This window comes from Neomonachus schauinslandi, chromosome 8 (assembly GCF_002201575.2).
Source record: "Neomonachus schauinslandi chromosome 8, ASM220157v2, whole genome shotgun sequence".
NCBI classification, from domain to species: Eukaryota; Metazoa; Chordata; class Mammalia; order Carnivora; family Phocidae; genus Neomonachus; species Neomonachus schauinslandi.
Window position 1 is genome coordinate 144,502,595 of NC_058410.1, and position 17,955 is coordinate 144,520,549.

At 47.4% G+C, this 17,955-nt stretch overlaps 3 protein-coding genes across 3 annotated transcripts in view; 1 reads left to right on the forward strand and 2 right to left on the reverse strand.

Annotated features, from left to right (window-relative positions):
• Positions 1-815: 815 nt before the first annotated feature.
• Positions 816-17,955, reverse strand: part of LOC123325490 — a 34,597-nt gene continuing 17,457 nt past the window's right edge. Inside the window, exon 4 of the mRNA XM_044917302.1 lies at positions 816-1,139. Within this exon, the coding sequence (XP_044773237.1) occupies positions 816-1,139 (324 nt within the window). The remainder of the gene's footprint in view (positions 1,140-17,955) is intronic.
• On the reverse strand, positions 14,224-14,688 carry LOC110586874 (histone H2A type 1-E). Its single transcript, XM_021697186.1, has one exon. The coding sequence runs from the start codon at positions 14,614-14,616 to the stop codon at positions 14,224-14,226; it is 393 nt and encodes a 130-aa protein (XP_021552861.1). The 5' UTR covers positions 14,617-14,688.
• Positions 14,868-15,400, forward strand: LOC110586875 (histone H2B type 1-K). The gene has a single exon (XM_021697187.1). The coding sequence runs from the start codon at positions 14,941-14,943 to the stop codon at positions 15,319-15,321; it is 381 nt and encodes a 126-aa protein (XP_021552862.1). The 5' UTR covers positions 14,868-14,940; the 3' UTR covers positions 15,322-15,400.

Below are 17,955 nucleotides of genomic sequence, written 5' to 3' on the forward strand. Positions count from 1 at the left end.
CCTTGCCGCCGGTCGACTTGCGGGCCGTCTGCTTCGTGCGAGCCATCGCCAAGCAGAGGTAACAACTTAAAGCTGCAAGAATAGGAGGCGGCGTCCCAGTATTTATAGCGAGCCCGGGGTCCGGATTGGACAGGAGCCTCTCGCCCCACCCCGCGCACAGATTGGTTCTCGCTTCAGTCCTCTAAGGACAGGAAGCATTTTCCCGCCTCCCGCTTAGGTCTCTCGGATAAAGGACAAAGAAAATGTCTGACTTTTTTTTTTTTTAAAGCCTCTAAGATGCATCAAAATTCTTTGAACTATTGTCTTGAGAATCCGAAAGTGCCTTCCTTCCACTATTTTAAATAAAATCCAATTATGACTGGATTCTTGATTATATTGCTTACTGAAAATTAAAGGGGACGGAGTAAAATGGAGGCATTAGCATTATTTGAAATTCTAGCCATGTTCTCTGCAAGGACTTTCAAAAGAGCTTAAGAACCACTCAGCTTTTTATAACAAGGGTTGGCCAGGTTTACCTTAGGGAACACACGGTAAAAGAGCTCGGCTTTGAGCACAACGGTCTCTAACAGTGCAGACTCCAGGGGGTGGGGCCTAAGTGCCGACTCCAGCCACCGGAGGTCTCGGCACTTTCTGGACAATCGTAGGCACGTTGTACTTTCCCATCTGAAATGGGTTCTCGTGTACCCCAAGCTCATCTGGTCATGGTCAGGTGCTCTGGAAGCGGATTGGGAAGAGGATTACAGGTCTTTAGAAGACTTCGTGGGTGGCCCTTAAAAGGGCCTTTTGTGTGAGGGGCGTTGCGACTTAGACCGATTTTAGCCCCCGAAGCCGTAGAGGGTGCGGCCCTGGCGCTTGAGCGCGTAGACCACGTCCATGGCCGTGACCGTCTTGCGCTTGGCGTGCTCCGTGTAGGTGACGGCGTCGCGGATCACGTTCTCCAGGAACACCTTGAGCACCCCGCGGGTCTCCTCGTAGATGAGGCCGGAGATGCGCTTGACGCCGCCGCGCCGGGCCAGCCGCCGGATGGCGGGCTTGGTGATGCCCTGGATGTTGTCGCGCAGCACCTTGCGGTGGCGCTTGGCGCCGCCCTTGCCCAGGCCCTTCCCGCCCTTGCCGCGGCCAGACATGGCTGTTGGAAGCTCTGCGCGAGTCGGACACAGCTATGGCCCCGCTCGTCCGGCAGGACTAATTATAAGCAGAGGCCGGACCTCGTTGAGAACTGGAAGCGCGGGCGGGAACCGCGGCCCCGCTGCCCCACCCCGGGCTCCGCCCCCTCTGGGCGGAGCTCCAATGACTGTGGGACAGGGGGCAGAGCAGTTTCCCGTGGAAGCTCTGCATTTCCCTGAGCCCGTTGCTATTTGTATCTGCGGCTCTCTTCCTATGAGAAAGTGAGTAGGGGCTTCTAGTTTACAACGGGGTACAGTCGTTTCTCATTCAGAAGGGAATGATTGTTAGCTGGGAAGGGAACCCTAAGATGCCACCCCAAAAGAGGAGTGTAGGGGTCCAGGACAAACCGTCTCAAAATGGGCCACTTTGGTATGAAGGGTAGCAGAATATGCCACCCCAAAATATGCGTCTTTGGCATAAAGACTGTTTTTTGAGCAGATTATTTTTAAGAAACACCAGACGCAGGAAGAATCTCTCAAATCAGAGTAGAACTCTCTTTCTTAAGGGACGTGTTACATTTATAAAGGAGATCTCAATCTGTAAGTGTCTCCCTCTCAGTACCAGAAAGAGAAGGATGATTAAATGATGATTAAATCAGTTTTGTCCATGGAGAAGGCCCGAACTTAATTCTGCATCACAGCCTTGTTTACCTTTTCCTGGTAACCCATACCCGGCTCCCTGTGCGCTCTCCTCCCACATCAACATCTTTTAGCGGAAGACGGTATTTAAGGCGGTGGCTTGGGCCTTTCCAGGGAGTTTTACTCACTTCTTCAGAGTATCTCTCATGTATACAGGACGTATACATGTTATTAAACGGCTGTTTGTTTTTCTCGTTAATCTGTGTTTTATTATCGGGGGGGAGGCTCACAGCACCTAGAAGGGTAGAGGGGAAATTATTTTTCCTCCCCTACACTGTTCTTTTTATTACATCAATATTTTAAATGATGGTTGTATTACAGGTCATAATTTGGCACTGCAGGTCCCATTATTTCTTTTCAAAAGTTTCTGATCTAGTTTCACAAGATTCCTTTTTTGTGTGTAAGTTTAGAATCATTGTAGTGGTTTGGAAAAAAATCCCTTTGAGCTTCTGATCATGATTGCATTAAGTATAAATTAATTAGAATACAATCAAAGCCCTACAAAAATCAAATACTTAAATTCAGAAACTTTGTGCTTCTAGTTGCTTTTAAGCTTTTTAATTTTAATGACTAAAAATTTTGTTTTTTGTTTTGTTTTTAAATTTTGCTTTTTATATAATATTTACTACGGGTTAATTTTTTGCATACATTGAATTTTATTTGTAAAAAACAAATACAGGATCAGACTTTGAAATTCTTAACCCTAACATAATTTTGTAAACTCCTCTAACTAATGTCACCCATTATTCAATTGTTTTCAAAAGTTCTTAGTAGCCGAAACTCTACTTAGAAAAACCTCATTTTAGGGGCGCCTGGGTGGCTCAGTTGTTAAGCGTCTGCCTTCGGCGCAGGTCATGATCCCAGGGTCCTGGGATGGAGCCCGCATCGAGCCCCGCATCGGGCTCCCTGCTCAGCGGGAAGCCTGCTTCTCCCTCTCCCACTCCCCCCGCTTGTGTTCCCTCTTTTGCTGTCTCTCTGTCAAATAAATAAATAAATAATCTTTAAAAAAAAGAAAGAAAACTTCATTTTAGATTGTCTCTCCTCTACCAATTGGGTTTGGGGCACTTGCTTATGTCTTCTAAATCTTTGCTCATCTAGAGTGGGATTAGGATAGTAACAATACTTACCTCATAGAGTTATTTTAAGAACTAACGGAGAGGCAACTGCGTGGCTCAGTTGGTTAAGCGTCCGACTCTTAATTTCACCTCAAATCATCATCTCAGGGTAGTGAGTTCAATCCCTACGTTGGGCTCTGTGCTGGGCGTGGAGCCTGCTTCGGATTCTCTGTCTCCCTCTACCCATTCCCCTCCCACGTCTCTCTAAAAAAAAAAAAAAAATGGAGATAATTTATATAATATACTGAGTATACAGAGTATGCTTCTATGTAATATAATAAGCAATTTTTATTTTTAGTACTAAATTTAAAATATTTTATATTTGTATTACTTTAAAATATTTTCACTTTGGGGCACCTGGGTGGCTCAGTCGTTGAGCGTCTGTCTTCGGCTCAGGTCATGATCCCAGAGCCCTGGGATTGAGCCCCGCATCGGGCTCCCTGCTCACTGGGAAGCCTGCTTCTCCCTCTCCCACTCCCCCTGCTTGTGTTCCTGCTCTTGCTATCTCTCTCTCTGTCAAATAAATAAATAAAATCTTTAAAAAAATTTTTTTTACTTTAATAAACATGGATTTAAAACATATTCTATATTATATATAAAATGCTAAATAATGAATATTTATTTTTGCTACATATTATCATATTATTAAGAGTCCACATTTATCTTAAATATGTATTAATAGTATGTAGGGGGGAATATTTCCCTTCTAAGTTCTTTGGCTGATCTAATAATTGATATGAGACAGTTTAACATGAGTAAAACAAACAAATTTCATATGTAGGGAAGCCTCAAAAATATAAGACCCACACTGCACCCAGTTAATTGAGTCTTATAAAACATCCTGAACTAAGGAAAAGGGTAAGGGTCTGGGAGAATAAGGGGAAAGAAAACCATTTACAGGCAGGAGAGAATTGTTTGGAAAATAAAGGTTACCTTGTTATGCAGATAACTTTGTTGGGTTAAAAGGTATCTCTGGTAATAGCTCTTTTCCCGGTACAGGCCTCCTTTCCAATGTAAATTTAGGCAGTTGAGGGGGAAGTTAAGAGGGTTTCCTGAATCTGCTAAATTTTGACTGCCTTTAGCTCAAAATAATCCCTATACCGGGGGCTCCTGGGTGGCTCAGTAGGTTAAGCATCTGCCTTCGGCTCAGGTCATGATCCTGGTGCTGGGACAAGCCCTGCATCAGGATCCCTGTGTGATCTCACTCTCTCTCAAATGAATAATATCTTAAAAAGATAATCCTCCTTATGCCAAAGAGACATATTTTGGGGTGACAAAATCTGCTCTCCTTCAGTAGATTTTTAGGGACATTTATTTTTGGTCAAAATACATTTTTAATATTTATTACCCTAACAAAATAAACATCTGTTACTTTATTCTTCTGTGCAAATTTCTTATTTCTGTATGTACATCTTTATCATGTATTGTGTTTTGAAATAACTTCTAAACAGTATCCTAACAGCTAAAAATGTAAGTGAAGGATGATCACAGCAAAGGACTCATTGCTACTCCCTCTTTACCAAAACCCCCTCCTGAAACATTACCACTACACCAGGAAAACTAATATTTTCATAGAAACGATCTAAACAGTAAGCACATGTAAAAGTCTGGAAGATGAGAGATTTATAAAAACCACAAAAAAACACACCATCAAGGGAAAGGCATTGTTTGAGAGCCTCAGAAATTTGTCTTGGTTGGGTGATCCCTAATTCTCCACCCTGGGTGTTTGCCCTTGTCCAGAGTCCCCACCTTCCTCCAAAGCACCAGTGCCCCAGGTCACTGAAGCTGTTTCATTCTGCCACCAGGTAACTACAATTCATTAGCATCCGTAGCATTTATTTAAATGTGAGATTGTTGATAGATTGGGGGAGCAAGCAGGAGGTAAACCAAATTAATAATGTCATCCAGAACAACCTTTTTCCAGACAAATTAATATCATGAACTGAAAAGGCAATTTCAGCCTTTCAAACTGGTCTTTGCTCCTTGGACCGGTCTCATCCTCACGCTGCCTCCACTGGGTGATTGCTTTCAAGTTGCTCACTTAAAAACCCCTCTGTTTTCCGTCATGCTTTCCATCCTTGTTTAACTTTCAACTTCTTTTTTGGTTTTTATTTTATCATTTTAAAAAATATTTTATGTATTTATTTGAGAGAATGCACAGGCTCACAAACAGGGGGGCGGGGGGAGGGAGAAGAAGACCCCCCGCTCAGCGGGGAGCCCGACACCCACCCTGGGATCATGACCTGAGCCAAGGCAGACGTGTAACAGACTGGGCCGCCCAGGTGCTCTTTTTTGTTTTTATTTTGTACCACTTACCTATGTTATACGGTTTTTGTTATTATAAAATTAACACAATTTATTGACCATATTTTATGGGGTCGTCATTGAACTAATGTCAAGGAAGTTGCAAATATGAATAAAACCCACTCTCTAAGGGATTTTGTCAACTAATGGATAAGATGCACAATAAATCTAATTTGGGAAGACACTATTAGGTGGTTTCATGGAGTCTGCGGAGAGAGAAATTAATGGGAAGACCAACTCCAGAAAGAAAGCTTAAATACGGCTTCCATCTGGGTCAACCACACTTCAGTTTAAAAAAAATTTTTTTCCCATAAAGCTTCTGCTACTAAAATTGAACTTTGCGTCCTATGAAAATAGCTTCACAGTATGAACTATGAAGTTCTAACTTGTTCTTCTGGATCTAATTGCAATTACAAATATCTGAATTTTTTTTATCAAGACTGTTCAAACTTTGTTACCTCCTTTAAAAAAAGTTTAAAATGTTTTTCTGATTATGTAACTAATAATAGTACACACTTTATCCAGTGACATCGGAGTGAGAGTTGATAAACAAAAAAATTCAGTCAACAGGGAATCATAAGCAATGATGTATCACACTTGGGTATTTTATTTTACTTAAAACAAAAATGTATATTTATTTGTCAATTATTCGATTATGGGCTCATTGGTTTGATAAATCAAAACCACACCAATAATAAAATTTGAATAACAATTTAACAATGTAGTGGTTCTTGTGAGGAATACAAACAATGCAATAAACAAGTACTAGTAGTTTTCATCTGTTGGGGCGAAAAAACTTGTCCTTCCTTCCCTTCTAGGTTCTTTGGGTGGCCTAGTCATTAAGTTGACATAGAACAGAATAACAAGGGAAAAACATTTAATTTTGTTCATGCAGGAGCCCCACACAGACAGGAGAGGCTCCCCAACAGTCAGGGGCTCATCTAAATTTGAGGCTTGTACGTTATCGAAGGGAAGAAAGAAAGTTCACAGGAAGATGGGAAGGGCAAATGTTCGGCAAACAAGTGTTTGCCCAGGCTTGCGGAGACCGAGGAGACACAGGGAGGAATGTGAAGGAACCGGTCCTGCTGCCCCTCAGCTTACCACACCTGGCTCATACTCTTTGTACTTATCTCTGCGGATCGCTCACTTCCTGGACTGGACCTATTCAAATTCGTTTAGGCAGTTAAGGGGGGAGGTAAAAAGCTCTTCCTGAGTATTTTGAGCCCAGTTGTCTTCAGCTCAAAATAATCCACGTGTCAAAGTGGCTCATTCTAGGAGATTTGTACTGAACCCTGTCACGCCATCAACATCAATGATAAAAACAGCATATTTTCTTACTAAAAGAAAGAACTCACAGGCTTTCCTTGAGCTGTATAACTCTACTTGACATTTCTAGGTCTAAGAGAAATTGCTATTTAAAATTTACAAACTCAGATAATGCAGGTGACTTTTTAAGAGGGAACAACTGAACAGTCAGATTTACTGAAATCAGGATCTGGGTCCTCTGACATCATATGATCATAAATAAAAAAGACACGTTTTTAAAGGTAACATTTACCTCCTCTTTGTGATTGCTGTGGTCACTTCAATTCTGTCTGTCTTGGCTTGTGATTGCAGTTCAGGTTTAACTATAGGACATATAAATATTTCAAGAGACTCAAAATAAATTTATTCCAACAGACTAAGAATGCCATAGAATCTGATTTTCATTAAGATATCCATGAGTAAGAAGTAAACATTAGCTGCTGTGTCCATGGGTGGAGAGAAACAGAAGGCGCTCTCCAGCTAGTGACTTGGTGATGAGAAGGGTATGATGAAGGGGGTGAAAGGGGCAGCGGCGGAAATGGACAGCATCATGATTGATTGGGTCCCCATAGAGTTAAGGTAAAAATCTGACTTACAATGTCCACCTTTCACAGTTGTTGCAAAAGCACATGATCTTCCTAACGTAATCCCATGTCATCTTTAGTGATTTCTGTGTATGTGGACAACTACGAAATGCATTCTCTGCCTGAACCTATTTGAAACTTGGAACCTACCAATCTGTGTGACTAATGCAGGACCATTTAGTGGCGTGAGTCCTACTCAGTGAGATTCAGCTGAATTAGGAGAAAAGGGAAGGTAGGCCAGTCATAGTGTTTCAGGACTTTCTTCTTATCTCAGCTTTCTGGTGCCCACTATCCTCGGTCCCGCCGCTCCGACGAATGAAGAGGGAGACCAGACAGAGTGGGGGGGCAGCAAAGCAAAGTTTTATTAAGAGGATAGAATCAGCTCTCCACTTGGGGGAAGAATCCAAGAAAAATACCCCCCCCGAGCAATGAGAGGAGTTTGCCTTTTGTGCAGTTTTAGCTGGGGTTCTTTCAAGGCAGATCATTCAGGATTTCTTCATGTCTTTGATCAGCCGGGGAAGTTTTCCAGCGAGGCTATCTTCCCGAGCCCAGCCCCCTGGGGTTGTTTTTCTCTGTGGTTTTTCAGGGAGGCTGAGCAGGCATGATGCCGATCTTACCCCTGGGGCCTCTGGTCCTACTGTATGGCTCTCTGCCTGTCCCTCTCCCATCCGTCCCTGCCATATTCTCCCCTCTGAACAGGTAACTCCTAACTGCCATAAGGAACAGGGGTGATGACCGATCTATGGCTACTTCCTGCTGGGGAGGGGCGTCGACTGGTTCAGAAGTCTGTCCAGAGGCCCCTATAATAGGTAGGGGCTGTCCCCATCTGTGGCTGCATAGACAGGACCATTTGAAGCCTGATGGACTCTAAACGAGAAGACACAAATTGGATAAGGTCATTTAGAATACAAGGTCGTCAAAGAAGCAGAAGGAAGAGGACTAATACTGGGGCCGTGAAGGGCCATAGTCAGTCAGCGTAACAGCTGGGCCCGAAGGGAGGTCCACCGGGAGGAGAGGTCCTCTATTTGGGCCACCAGGTTACCTGATGAATCTGAATGAGTGACCACCTGACCCGTGTTGTTAATATAAAAGTAGCTTTCTTCCTGGAGGAGGGTGCAGGTACCCCCTGCGTGGGGGGTTAGGAGGTCCAGGGCCTGGGGATTTTGGAGGGCCGTGCCCTCAAGGAGTTTCTTTGCTGTGTGCGTACTGCGAGTCTCTATACCCCAGGCTTGGTTTGGTTTACAGCCTGCGGCATGTGGCTGGACCCGGGGGCGTAGTCCGCGAGCGGAGCTAAGTAGGCTAAAGAGCATCGCCCTCTCCACTGCGGGGGTAAGGTAATGTATGCCCTTTTCCCACAACAGAAGAATAAACGGTCCTCTGCTCGGAGATTTAGGTGGAACCCATATTTAAAGAGAAGCTTTGGCGGGGAGGGAGAGGCAGCTCCTGACAATTTTTTCCATATTAGGGAAGCATCTAAACGGAGCCGCTCGCCCACTGTGGAAGCAAGTGAGCTGGAAGGATAGATTTTAAGAAAGAATTCTTGGGATGAGAGGAGTAAACCTTTGGCCAATCCTAGTGTAGAAGAATGGCAGGACACCTGCGACCACCCTGCTGAACAGGAGTTGTTAGCGGAGGTACAAAAAGATGTCTTTTCCTTTGGGGGATACTGGGCCCGGAGGAAGAGGTGAGGTTTATCAGGATCTTTGTAGGAGCTGAGGGAGTTGAACAGGGAACTATTCCAGTGTTCCTCTATAGAGGTCGAAGTGACTTGGAAGGTGAAGTTGCATTGGGACGTGGAAAGACTTCCTACAAAGAACCCTGAGTTTGGAGTGTAAATGGAGTTTTCAAAGCAAATAGGGAATGTTGTTGAGGTACTGAGCTGGAGCCGATCCAACCAGGCAAGGTTTGGGGTATTGTTGGACCAAGGGACACTGGCTACTTTGGTTTCCATGTCCTTCTTCCAGGCTTTAAAGAATAGTTGCTCTATATTTTGAGTGGGGAATGAATTAATATAGGAGACAAAAGGGGTGACGGAGTAATTAGCCCGTAGCCAGACCGCAATAGGGGCGGGCACAGCAGTTCCTACTGAGTCATTCCCACATATCCAACAATCAGTCAAATTGAGGGGAGTGGCATTGAGTTGAACCCATCCTAGGGTCCCTGCAGGTGAGTGGCAATGTAGAAGTTCGGGAAGAGAAAGAAGGAGAAAGAGAATAAATGCATTCGAAGGCATGTTTGATCAGGGGTTGAAGTACTTAGCTTGGTGTTGCTGGCTTTTCTGTTTTTCAAAGATGCGTTTGAGCCCTTCCCAGGCTCGCAGTGGTATCTTGGTTTCCTGTTGTCTTGTTCCACTGGAAACCAGGGCTTGACCCTAGAATGGTAGATCCAGGCCTCGATCTCGGGTACCTTGACGGCTGTTGGGGTGGCTAAGATGACTGTGTGTGGGCCTTCTCAGACAGACTCTAGGGACAAAGATAAAGAGGGAAGAGTTTTCACAAGCACTTGGTCCCTGGGACGATACAGGGAAGGTTGGTTGTCTTGGAGCTGGGGGTTAAAAAGCTCCCGAAGAGCTTGCGGAGACCTTGCCAGAGGGATGACACTGTTTACCAAGTCAAAGACTCCCCTGTCACCAGCAGGTCATTGACACGGAAGGGTCTCCCATATAAGACCTTTCCGTGGGGGTGTTTCTAATCCGGAGTAAGGCAATAGGGAGTAGAGACACCTAATTTTGACTAGTTTCTTGTGCTAGTTTTCTGAGGTGCTTTTAAATAACCTCATTAGTGCTTTCTCCCTTTCCCGAGGATTGGGGTGTCCAGGCACAGTGGGGGTGACAGTGAATCCCTCTGTCACCTGGGACTTACGGGAGGGGCTGTTATCACTTTGAAGGGACTGGGGGAGTCCAAACCGAGGGACGATTTCATTTACCACCTCTGTGGCCTTTTTGGTTCTGCAGGGGAAGGCCTCCACCCAGTGTGTGCAGGGTATCTACCCAAACCCGGAGACTTTTGTACCCCTGTGCCTTAGGCGTATGTGTGAAATCCACTTGCCAATCTTCCCCAAGCTCCCCACTCACTGTCTGCCTCTGGGGATCTGTGGGTCAGAGTGCTCAAAAGGCCCTCTCTGCTTCTGGCTTTAGAGGGTATTGTTTCCGACAGGGGAAAGTTGTGGGGGTCTTTAAAGTGTGTGCGAATGGGCACTGCAGGTAAGGGCCGACCCACTTCTCCCTGAGTTGCCCAGACCTGGGGATAAACATCAGCCTCTATTAAGGGGAGGCAATTGCTAGTTTGTCCAGGGGCCATCAATATGAGAGCTCCCAGACTGGCCATAATATCGCCACCTAAGAGAGGTGTGGGGCTCTCACAAGGAGTGAGAGAAAATTAGATCTCCCCAGGTGCATCCCAGCGGGCGAGAAAAAAATCTGATTCTGGGCTGTCCAGTGATGCCCTTGACAACAGCATTGAGTCTGGACAGCTGGCCCCGGGGTGGAGAGAGGAATCAGGAAGGTGGAAGGAAATTGACTGGCACTCCCTCTATCTCGGGAATTACCCGAGGCTCTGGGTTCCCAACGGCAAGCTGTTCTGGGGAGCCACCATGAAGAGCTCCAGGTCCCATCAGACCCTGTCGGGGTGCAGGTCATCTGAGCCCTGGCAGATGGAGACGCTTGAGGGCATTCAGATTTCCGGTCCTCCTCCACAAGTAAGACAGGGCTTGTGGGGCTTTGATTTTGGCTGTCCCCTTTGAGGACATTCTGGCTTCCGGTGCCCAGGGCGGCACAGACGTGGCATCTGGTACCAGAGCCTCAGGGCTTATAAGGTCGCAACTAGGGCCTCAGAATTCTTTCTTAGCCTCTTCTCTTGTTCCTTACTCTCCTCTTGGTCCCGGTTGTAAAAGACCCAGTTACCAGCTCCTAAGAGCTCTTCTAAGCAGCTGACTTTTGCAGCTTTTTCCGAATATCTGGGGCTGACTGGATCACAGATTTGTCTTTGAGAATGATCTCAGCCTCAGGAGAATAGGGGGAGATAGCTGTATATTTAATGAGAGCCCCCCTCAACCCCTCTAAGAAGGCCCTCGTGTTTTCCTCTAGAGTTTTTAAAGATTTTCTTTATTTATTTGAGAGAGAGAGTGAGAGAGAGCACGAGAGGGAAGAGGGTCAGAGGGAGAAGCAGACCCCCCGCTGAGCAGGGAGCCCGACGTGGGACTCGATCCCGGGACTCCAGGATCACGACCTGAGCCGAAGGCAGTCGCTTAACCGACTGAGCCACCCAGGCGCCCGAACCTTTGACCTTTTTAATCCCTCCAGAACGCAGGCCTGGAAGTGCCGAGGTACCAGTTTCTGAGGGGATCGTTAGGGTCCCAACTGGGGTCTTGGGAAGGGACAGCTTGGGCTCCAGTTGGGAAATGGAAGTCCCCCATGGGCCCACCCGTGCCCTGAAAATTAACCAGCTCTTCGTCCCTGTTCTCAGCGGTGGCCAGGACCCCGCATTTCTCCACCTCAGAGAGGGTTTGATTGAACAGGAGCATTAACTCCTTCCAGGTTAATTCAAACACATAAGTGAAATTTTGGAAGGCTTCTATATATTTATCTGGGCTGTTGGAAAACTCCCCAAGGCCCCCCTTCATCTCTGGTCTTGCAACGACAGGGGCAATGTACCTGAGCCACAGCGACAGGTACCCTTGGTCCTCCTCCAGGTCCTACATATTCTTGCAAGAGATAGAGCCCCCGAGCATCAGCAGGGGGTCCTGGGTAGGGCGGGCAGGTAAGGGCACCTGATCTGAAATCTGGATAAATTGGTGGAGACCCTAGGGAAGATGGAGCAAGGAGCGGGAAATCCTCTGCGGACGCCATCTGCCTGTCTGCCTTTGGTGTAGGTGTGGTCTTCTTGCGTTCCTGTTCCCCAGTGTCCGGCCATGAAAGAGAGCGGCCAGGAGGCTGGCCCAGGCCCTTATTTTCCCTTAAGGCCCAGAAACAGTGCACATTGGGTACTTCTCCCCATTTCCCTCACGTTTGCAAAACCAGTCCAGTTGTAACAGGGTATTATAACCGATACGTCCCTCAGGCCGCCATGTCTCCTCCTCCCATTTGTACTGTGGCCATGCCTTGGAACAAAAGAAAGTAAGCTGCCTTTTCTTTAAGGTTTGTGGGTCAAACCATTACAGTTATTCAGGAAGCAAAGGAGTACTGGCTTTGGTCAGGGGATTGCAATTGCCCGTCTCTAGGAAGAGCGGAAATTGCATCCCTTACCTCAGTTCCTCATAATTGATCAGGAGGGCCTCTTCCCGATCCAGTGTCCTGGGGGCTTTGCGACCGGCAGGCAGGGCCGCTGTCTCTTCTGCGAGGCGCTAAGAGTCTCTCTTACCGGGCTCTACCTCCAGGGAGCGACCCTGCTTGTCCTGACTCTTATTCTCTTTGCATTTCCCAGCCGCGGGCCTCGAAGGATCCTGGCTGTGACCCAGTAAGGCTCCTTTCGTGGCGGGTGGATGTGCCAGAATTTTCCTGGCCTGTTGAAAGTTGGCATGATGGGCCTGATAAAATTGCTCTGTCTGACAGACCCGTTTTAAGTGGTTAACAAAGGCCAATTTCTGGAGGCACAGGGCAGGCTGCCGGGGAAGGGGGAAACAGCCAAGGTAGAGGTCCGTTCCCTTGCCCTTCTCAGCAACACCTACTCAGATGTGTTCCGGCCAGACGGTCCATCTTAGGATGGTCGCAGCTGAGCAGAGGGGCATGCACCTTGCCAAGTGTAATGAAATGGTCCCTGTGTGTCCCGGAGGCAATCCCTCCTGATGTCCAGCGAGCCTGATCCATACGGTGTGAGGATCTAGTGTCCGTCACACAAAAACAACAAGCATGCTCAGTGGCTGGAGGGTCGCAGGTAGAACAGTGCCGGCAGGACCCCAATAAGGGAATTCAAGGCGTGTGGGGGGTGGGGGGGCTACTTCTAACAAGTTCTGGGCCAGATCCCAGAGGAGGCCACGTGTCTAAGTGTTCTGTCCACCTGACAGGGTAACAGGTGAAGGGGTAGGACTCGGAGGTGCCACCACAGACGGAGGGCAGAGGCAGAAGGCTGTTCCTCACCGAAACGGGGAACTGTGGTTGCGATCCCTTGGAGGCCTCTGGCAAGAGGACGTCTGGGGGGACCTTCCCGGGGATTTTGCATTCCTTCCCCTTGAGGAGGGACCGGTGGGAGCCTACCACTCGAGACTTGAGGATGGCAGCCACGCTATGCACTCTGAGATGATGAGTGCCCATCATGTTGACTGTAGCAGAGAGGAGAGACTCGGGGTCCACTACTCACGGTTAGAGGTCCTTGATGACGACCAGAGATCCTGGAGGAGCCCCCAAGAGTTTCAGGATTTTTTCTTACCCCAGCTTTCTAGTGCCCACGGTCCTCGGTCACGCTGCTCGGAGAATGAAGAGGGAGACCAGACACAGAGTGGGGGGCAGCAAAGCAAAGTTTTAAGAGGACAGAATCAGCTCTTCACACGGAGAGGGGAGATCTGAGAGTAACCCCCTCCCACCCCCAGCAAGGACAGATTTTCTTTTATGCAGTTTTAGCTGGGGTTGTTGCAGCCCAGATCCTTCAGGATTTCTTCATGTCTTTGTCTGATTGGCCCCGGGGGAAGTTTTCCAGCAAGACTATCTTCCCCAGCCCAGCCCCCTGGGGTTGTTTTTCCTCCTTGGTATTCTGGGGAGGCCAGACTTGATAGGGATCTTACCCAGTGGCCTCAGGTCCTACTAAATTCCTCTTTGCCTGTCCCTCCCTCTATCTGTCCCTGCCATAATAGGATGCCAAGTTTGTGTTCCAGATGGACATTTGATCCTGCAGAGGAATCAAGGATACCCAAATTTTGCTCACATGGGCTCATTAAAGCAAGTTTGTCTTTTCTTCTTGCAAGGTGACTTCAATGTAGGGACTCTTGGGTCAAATGACAGATTTACAAATACCTTAGACAAGCTTTTCTTTCTTCTGTACAGGGTTTGTCAGTATTCAACACCTTGCTATGCCAACAATGCGACTTAAAGGCACAGCTCTTTTTTTGATTAAGTGGGTGGCTCTGAAAAGAGCCTTTTGGTTTGGACAGGGGGTTTGAGGCGCACACTCTGCTAGACGCCTACTTGCCCTTGGCCTTGTGGTGGCTCTCGGTCTTCTTGGGCAGCAGCACGGCCTGGATGTTGGGCAGGACGCCGCCCTGCGCGATGGTCACGCGGCCCAGCAGCTTGTTGAGCTCCTCGTCGTTGCGGATGGCCAGCTGCAGGTGGCGCGGGATGATGCGCGTCTTCTTGTTGTCGCGCGCCGCGTTGCCCGCCAGCTCCAGGATCTCGGCCGTCAGGTACTCCAGCACGGCAGCCAGGTACACGGGCGCGCCGGCGCCGACCCGCTCGGCGTAGTTGCCCTTGCGGAGCAGGCGGTGCACGCGGCCCACCGGGAACTGGAGGCCGGCCCGGGATGACCGAGTCTTGGCCTTGGCGCGGGCCTTGCCGCCTTGCTTGCCACGTCCGGACATGATGGAGGAAAAGGAACAGACCTGAGTAGGGTCAGAGTTGAAGCCGCCGGAGCTACCCTACTTATAGTCTCTATTGGGCACAGAAATGAAGCTGTGCCATTGGCTAAAATTTCAGTTTCACTCAAACCAATGGAATCCTGGTTTTCAAATACACTTCTTTTGATTGAACAAAATTAATACGTGACGTTTGCAGAATTCGCCAATTAGATACAGGATTTGACTCACTGCCTCCTTTGTTTAAGAAGCTGTGGATAAAGAGGACACTTAGAGCCTCATACTCGTTCTTCCTGTTATTTTCAGGTCCTTTAACAGTTACTCCCGGCCATGCCCGAGCCCGCCAAGTCGGCTCCGGCCCCGAAGAAGGGCTCCAAGAAGGCGGTGACCAAGGCGCAGAAGAAGGACGGCAAGAAGCGCAAGCGCAGCCGCAAGGAGAGCTACTCGGTGTACGTGTACAAGGTGCTGAAGCAGGTGCACCCCGACACGGGCATCTCGTCCAAGGCCATGGGCATCATGAACTCGTTCGTCAACGACATCTTCGAGCGCATCGCGGGCGAGGCGTCCCGCCTGGCGCATTACAACAAGCGCTCGACCATCACGTCGCGGGAGATCCAGACGGCCGTGCGCCTGCTGCTGCCCGGGGAGCTGGCCAAGCACGCCGTGTCCGAGGGCACCAAGGCCGTCACCAAGTACACGAGCGCCAAGTGAGCCCGCCTGCTGCAGAGCAATCGGTAAGGCTCGGCACACACCCCAAAGGCTCTTTTCAGAGCCACTCAGCGTTCTAAAGAGAACTGGCACTCATTTACCTTGGGTGTTTTATTTGCTGTAAAGAAACAGTATCTGAATTCCGTGTTTTCACCTGGCGGGAAATTAGTTACAATGTATGGGAAGCTGAAGTAGCGCTGGAGATGTATTTAAAAAGGTTTCGGCCAGGAAGGATCATGTTCATTATCAGACAAATGGAGTAAAATAAAGTATTCTTTGTCTCCAAAGCAAAACCTGGTCACCTTTGAAAATCCCAACCTGGCAAAAGGTCTTATTGATAATGCCTCTGGCGCTCTGTCCCTAATTCTCAGGTGTACCTTACCGACGCGGCGCTGGGCACGCGCTAAGAGGCGCACAAGTCGTTTCGGGGGCGGTGCTGGCTCGGTCTCTGGAGTTTGTATTTGCCACGTACTGAGCTAGAAAGGCAGCAGAAAAAATGGCAGTCAGAGCCGGACTGAAAGTGTCCGTGCGCGTCCCGTGGCACGTGGGTGTGGGAGCCAATCCAGACGCTGCGCGGGCGGTTCGAAGTGCCCCCCGGGCCGCGCCTCGGGAGTCGGGCCGCACCCCGAGTTGTGCGCCGCGCGGCGGGCGGGACCAGCTGCCGCTCTCCTCCCTCGTTTCTCTGGGTGAAATTCCTCTCATGGGAAGGACTGGGCTCAGGTTCCTACCTTTGCGGGCAGAATCCACTCCATCATATTTTCTTTCCGTGTCACTTGCATTTCGTGTTTCTATTGGAAGACATTTAAAAAGAAGACTAGAGGAGGAGGGAAGCGCTGTGCCTTCACCCCCAATTCAGGACGTCAAAATCCCTCTCCCCGACTTAAGCCCTTAGGAACGGCACATTTAAGGGTATTTTGGTCTTTGCCGGGACTCGGGGGGGAAACACTTCCACACTGAATTGTATTTGGTGAAGTTTTTTTTGATCATATCCTTTATCCAATTACGGAGCTGAGGTGTTCGCGGGAGAATATTCTGCACGCGTTGAGCAGGAGGCACAGGAGAAGGGAGCAGCGCTATTCTTACTCGCAAAACAGGAGAAGCAACCGCATATTCATGGCCAAAAGAATCAACAAATTTATTGAGATAGTCACTCAATAGGAGTCCATACAGAGAGGGGGAGAAAAAAACTAAATACACAGTAGTACTTGGTTGAATTTCAGAAACCTAAATCTCAGAAGGTTCATATATGATACCACTTTATAAAGCTCAAAAATAATTATTTAGCATGTAGAGAAGCACATGTAAGTGTATGATTCGAAAACATTTTTAAGAGCTTTATGAATGAGTTTTTAAAAATCAGGAAATGGATACCTCAGTGACAGTCACAGCGAGAGGATGTAGACAAAAACAGAGGTAAATACAAGTTGTTGCCAGCATTCTAGATTTACTGCTAGAAGTTCCATCCTGGGTGTCTGATACAATTTGTTTTAAACTTAAGATGTATGTTACATATATTCCCTTTATGTATCAGATACTATACTGAAAACTATAGTAGGGAGAGGACCCTTGCATAAAAACAAGTTCCAAGCATCATCTACTTTGTCATAAAGGAAATCTTATAAAGGAGAATTCCAAACCTTATGGTGTTTCTTTTAGAGAGTGGGAGAAAAAGACTGACAGGTCATTAAGAAGGCCTATGAATTTAGAAAACTCAAGAGTTGGGCTACAATTAAGTGAGCAACCTTCCTCCTCCAGCTCTTGTAAACTTTCAGTCTACTCAGATTTTTCAAAATCTTTGTGACAGCTCTCTGACCGGAATGTGTATGAGGAGGTACGCGGGTGTGGGTATTTTGTATGTTTTTCATGTATTCATATATACGTATGTGTGTATATCCCTCCCACAATTCTGTTAGAAAAGAAATTATACTTTTTACATTTATGTATCTTTTCTCCTTCCATCATCTCTCAGGATAGTTGATGATAGTAAATTCACCACATATTTGGTTCTTTTAATCACTACTTTTCAGAGCACAGAAGCCTTTCATCCTGTCCATTAATCCATTGATGCAGACGATCAATAGCAAATTCTGGTTATTTCTTTGTTTTACAGAATGAGGGAAACAGCAGATAGAAATCCAGGGGAGGAAATGGGAAGAGGATTTAGACGGATTCAGTTAGCTAACCATGTATGTCCTGGGCCTGGAGAACGCATGTGTGTACAGATAGAGGTAGAGAAGACATTACGGATACACCTACCTGTGTAGGTGTGGGTACAGACAGGTATGGTGGGCTGGCAAGCACTATACTGACTTGCAGTTGTCAGCAGGAACCGTATCTAGAATATGGGGAAGGGGTAGCTGAACTCTGTGCAGAATGGACAGAAGCACGCAGAAGGAATCTATGGCCCCTCTATAAGAGGTTCACATATCGGGCCCATTACAGTCCAGTATTTAGAAACTTGAAATTCCTAAAAGAAAAGGAGAGAAAAATAAAAAAAGAACTCAAAGCTAGATTTTGTGGGTTATTGGCGCCTTGGTGATCCAGGCATCTAACACTTTGTTATTCAAAGTATCTTGATTAATTTGTGTCATTGCTGATCAGCCTTGGGAAATGGACTTGAGCTCAGCCAAACCTGGA

Coding starts and splice junctions, on each gene's coding strand:
- LOC110586875 (XM_021697187.1), top strand. CDS start 14,941: ATGCCCGAGCCCGCCAAGTCGGCTCCGGCCCCGAAGAAGGGCTCCAAG.
- LOC110586874 (XM_021697186.1), bottom strand. CDS start 14,616: ATGTCCGGACGTGGCAAGCAAGGCGGCAAGGCCCGCGCCAAGGCCAAG.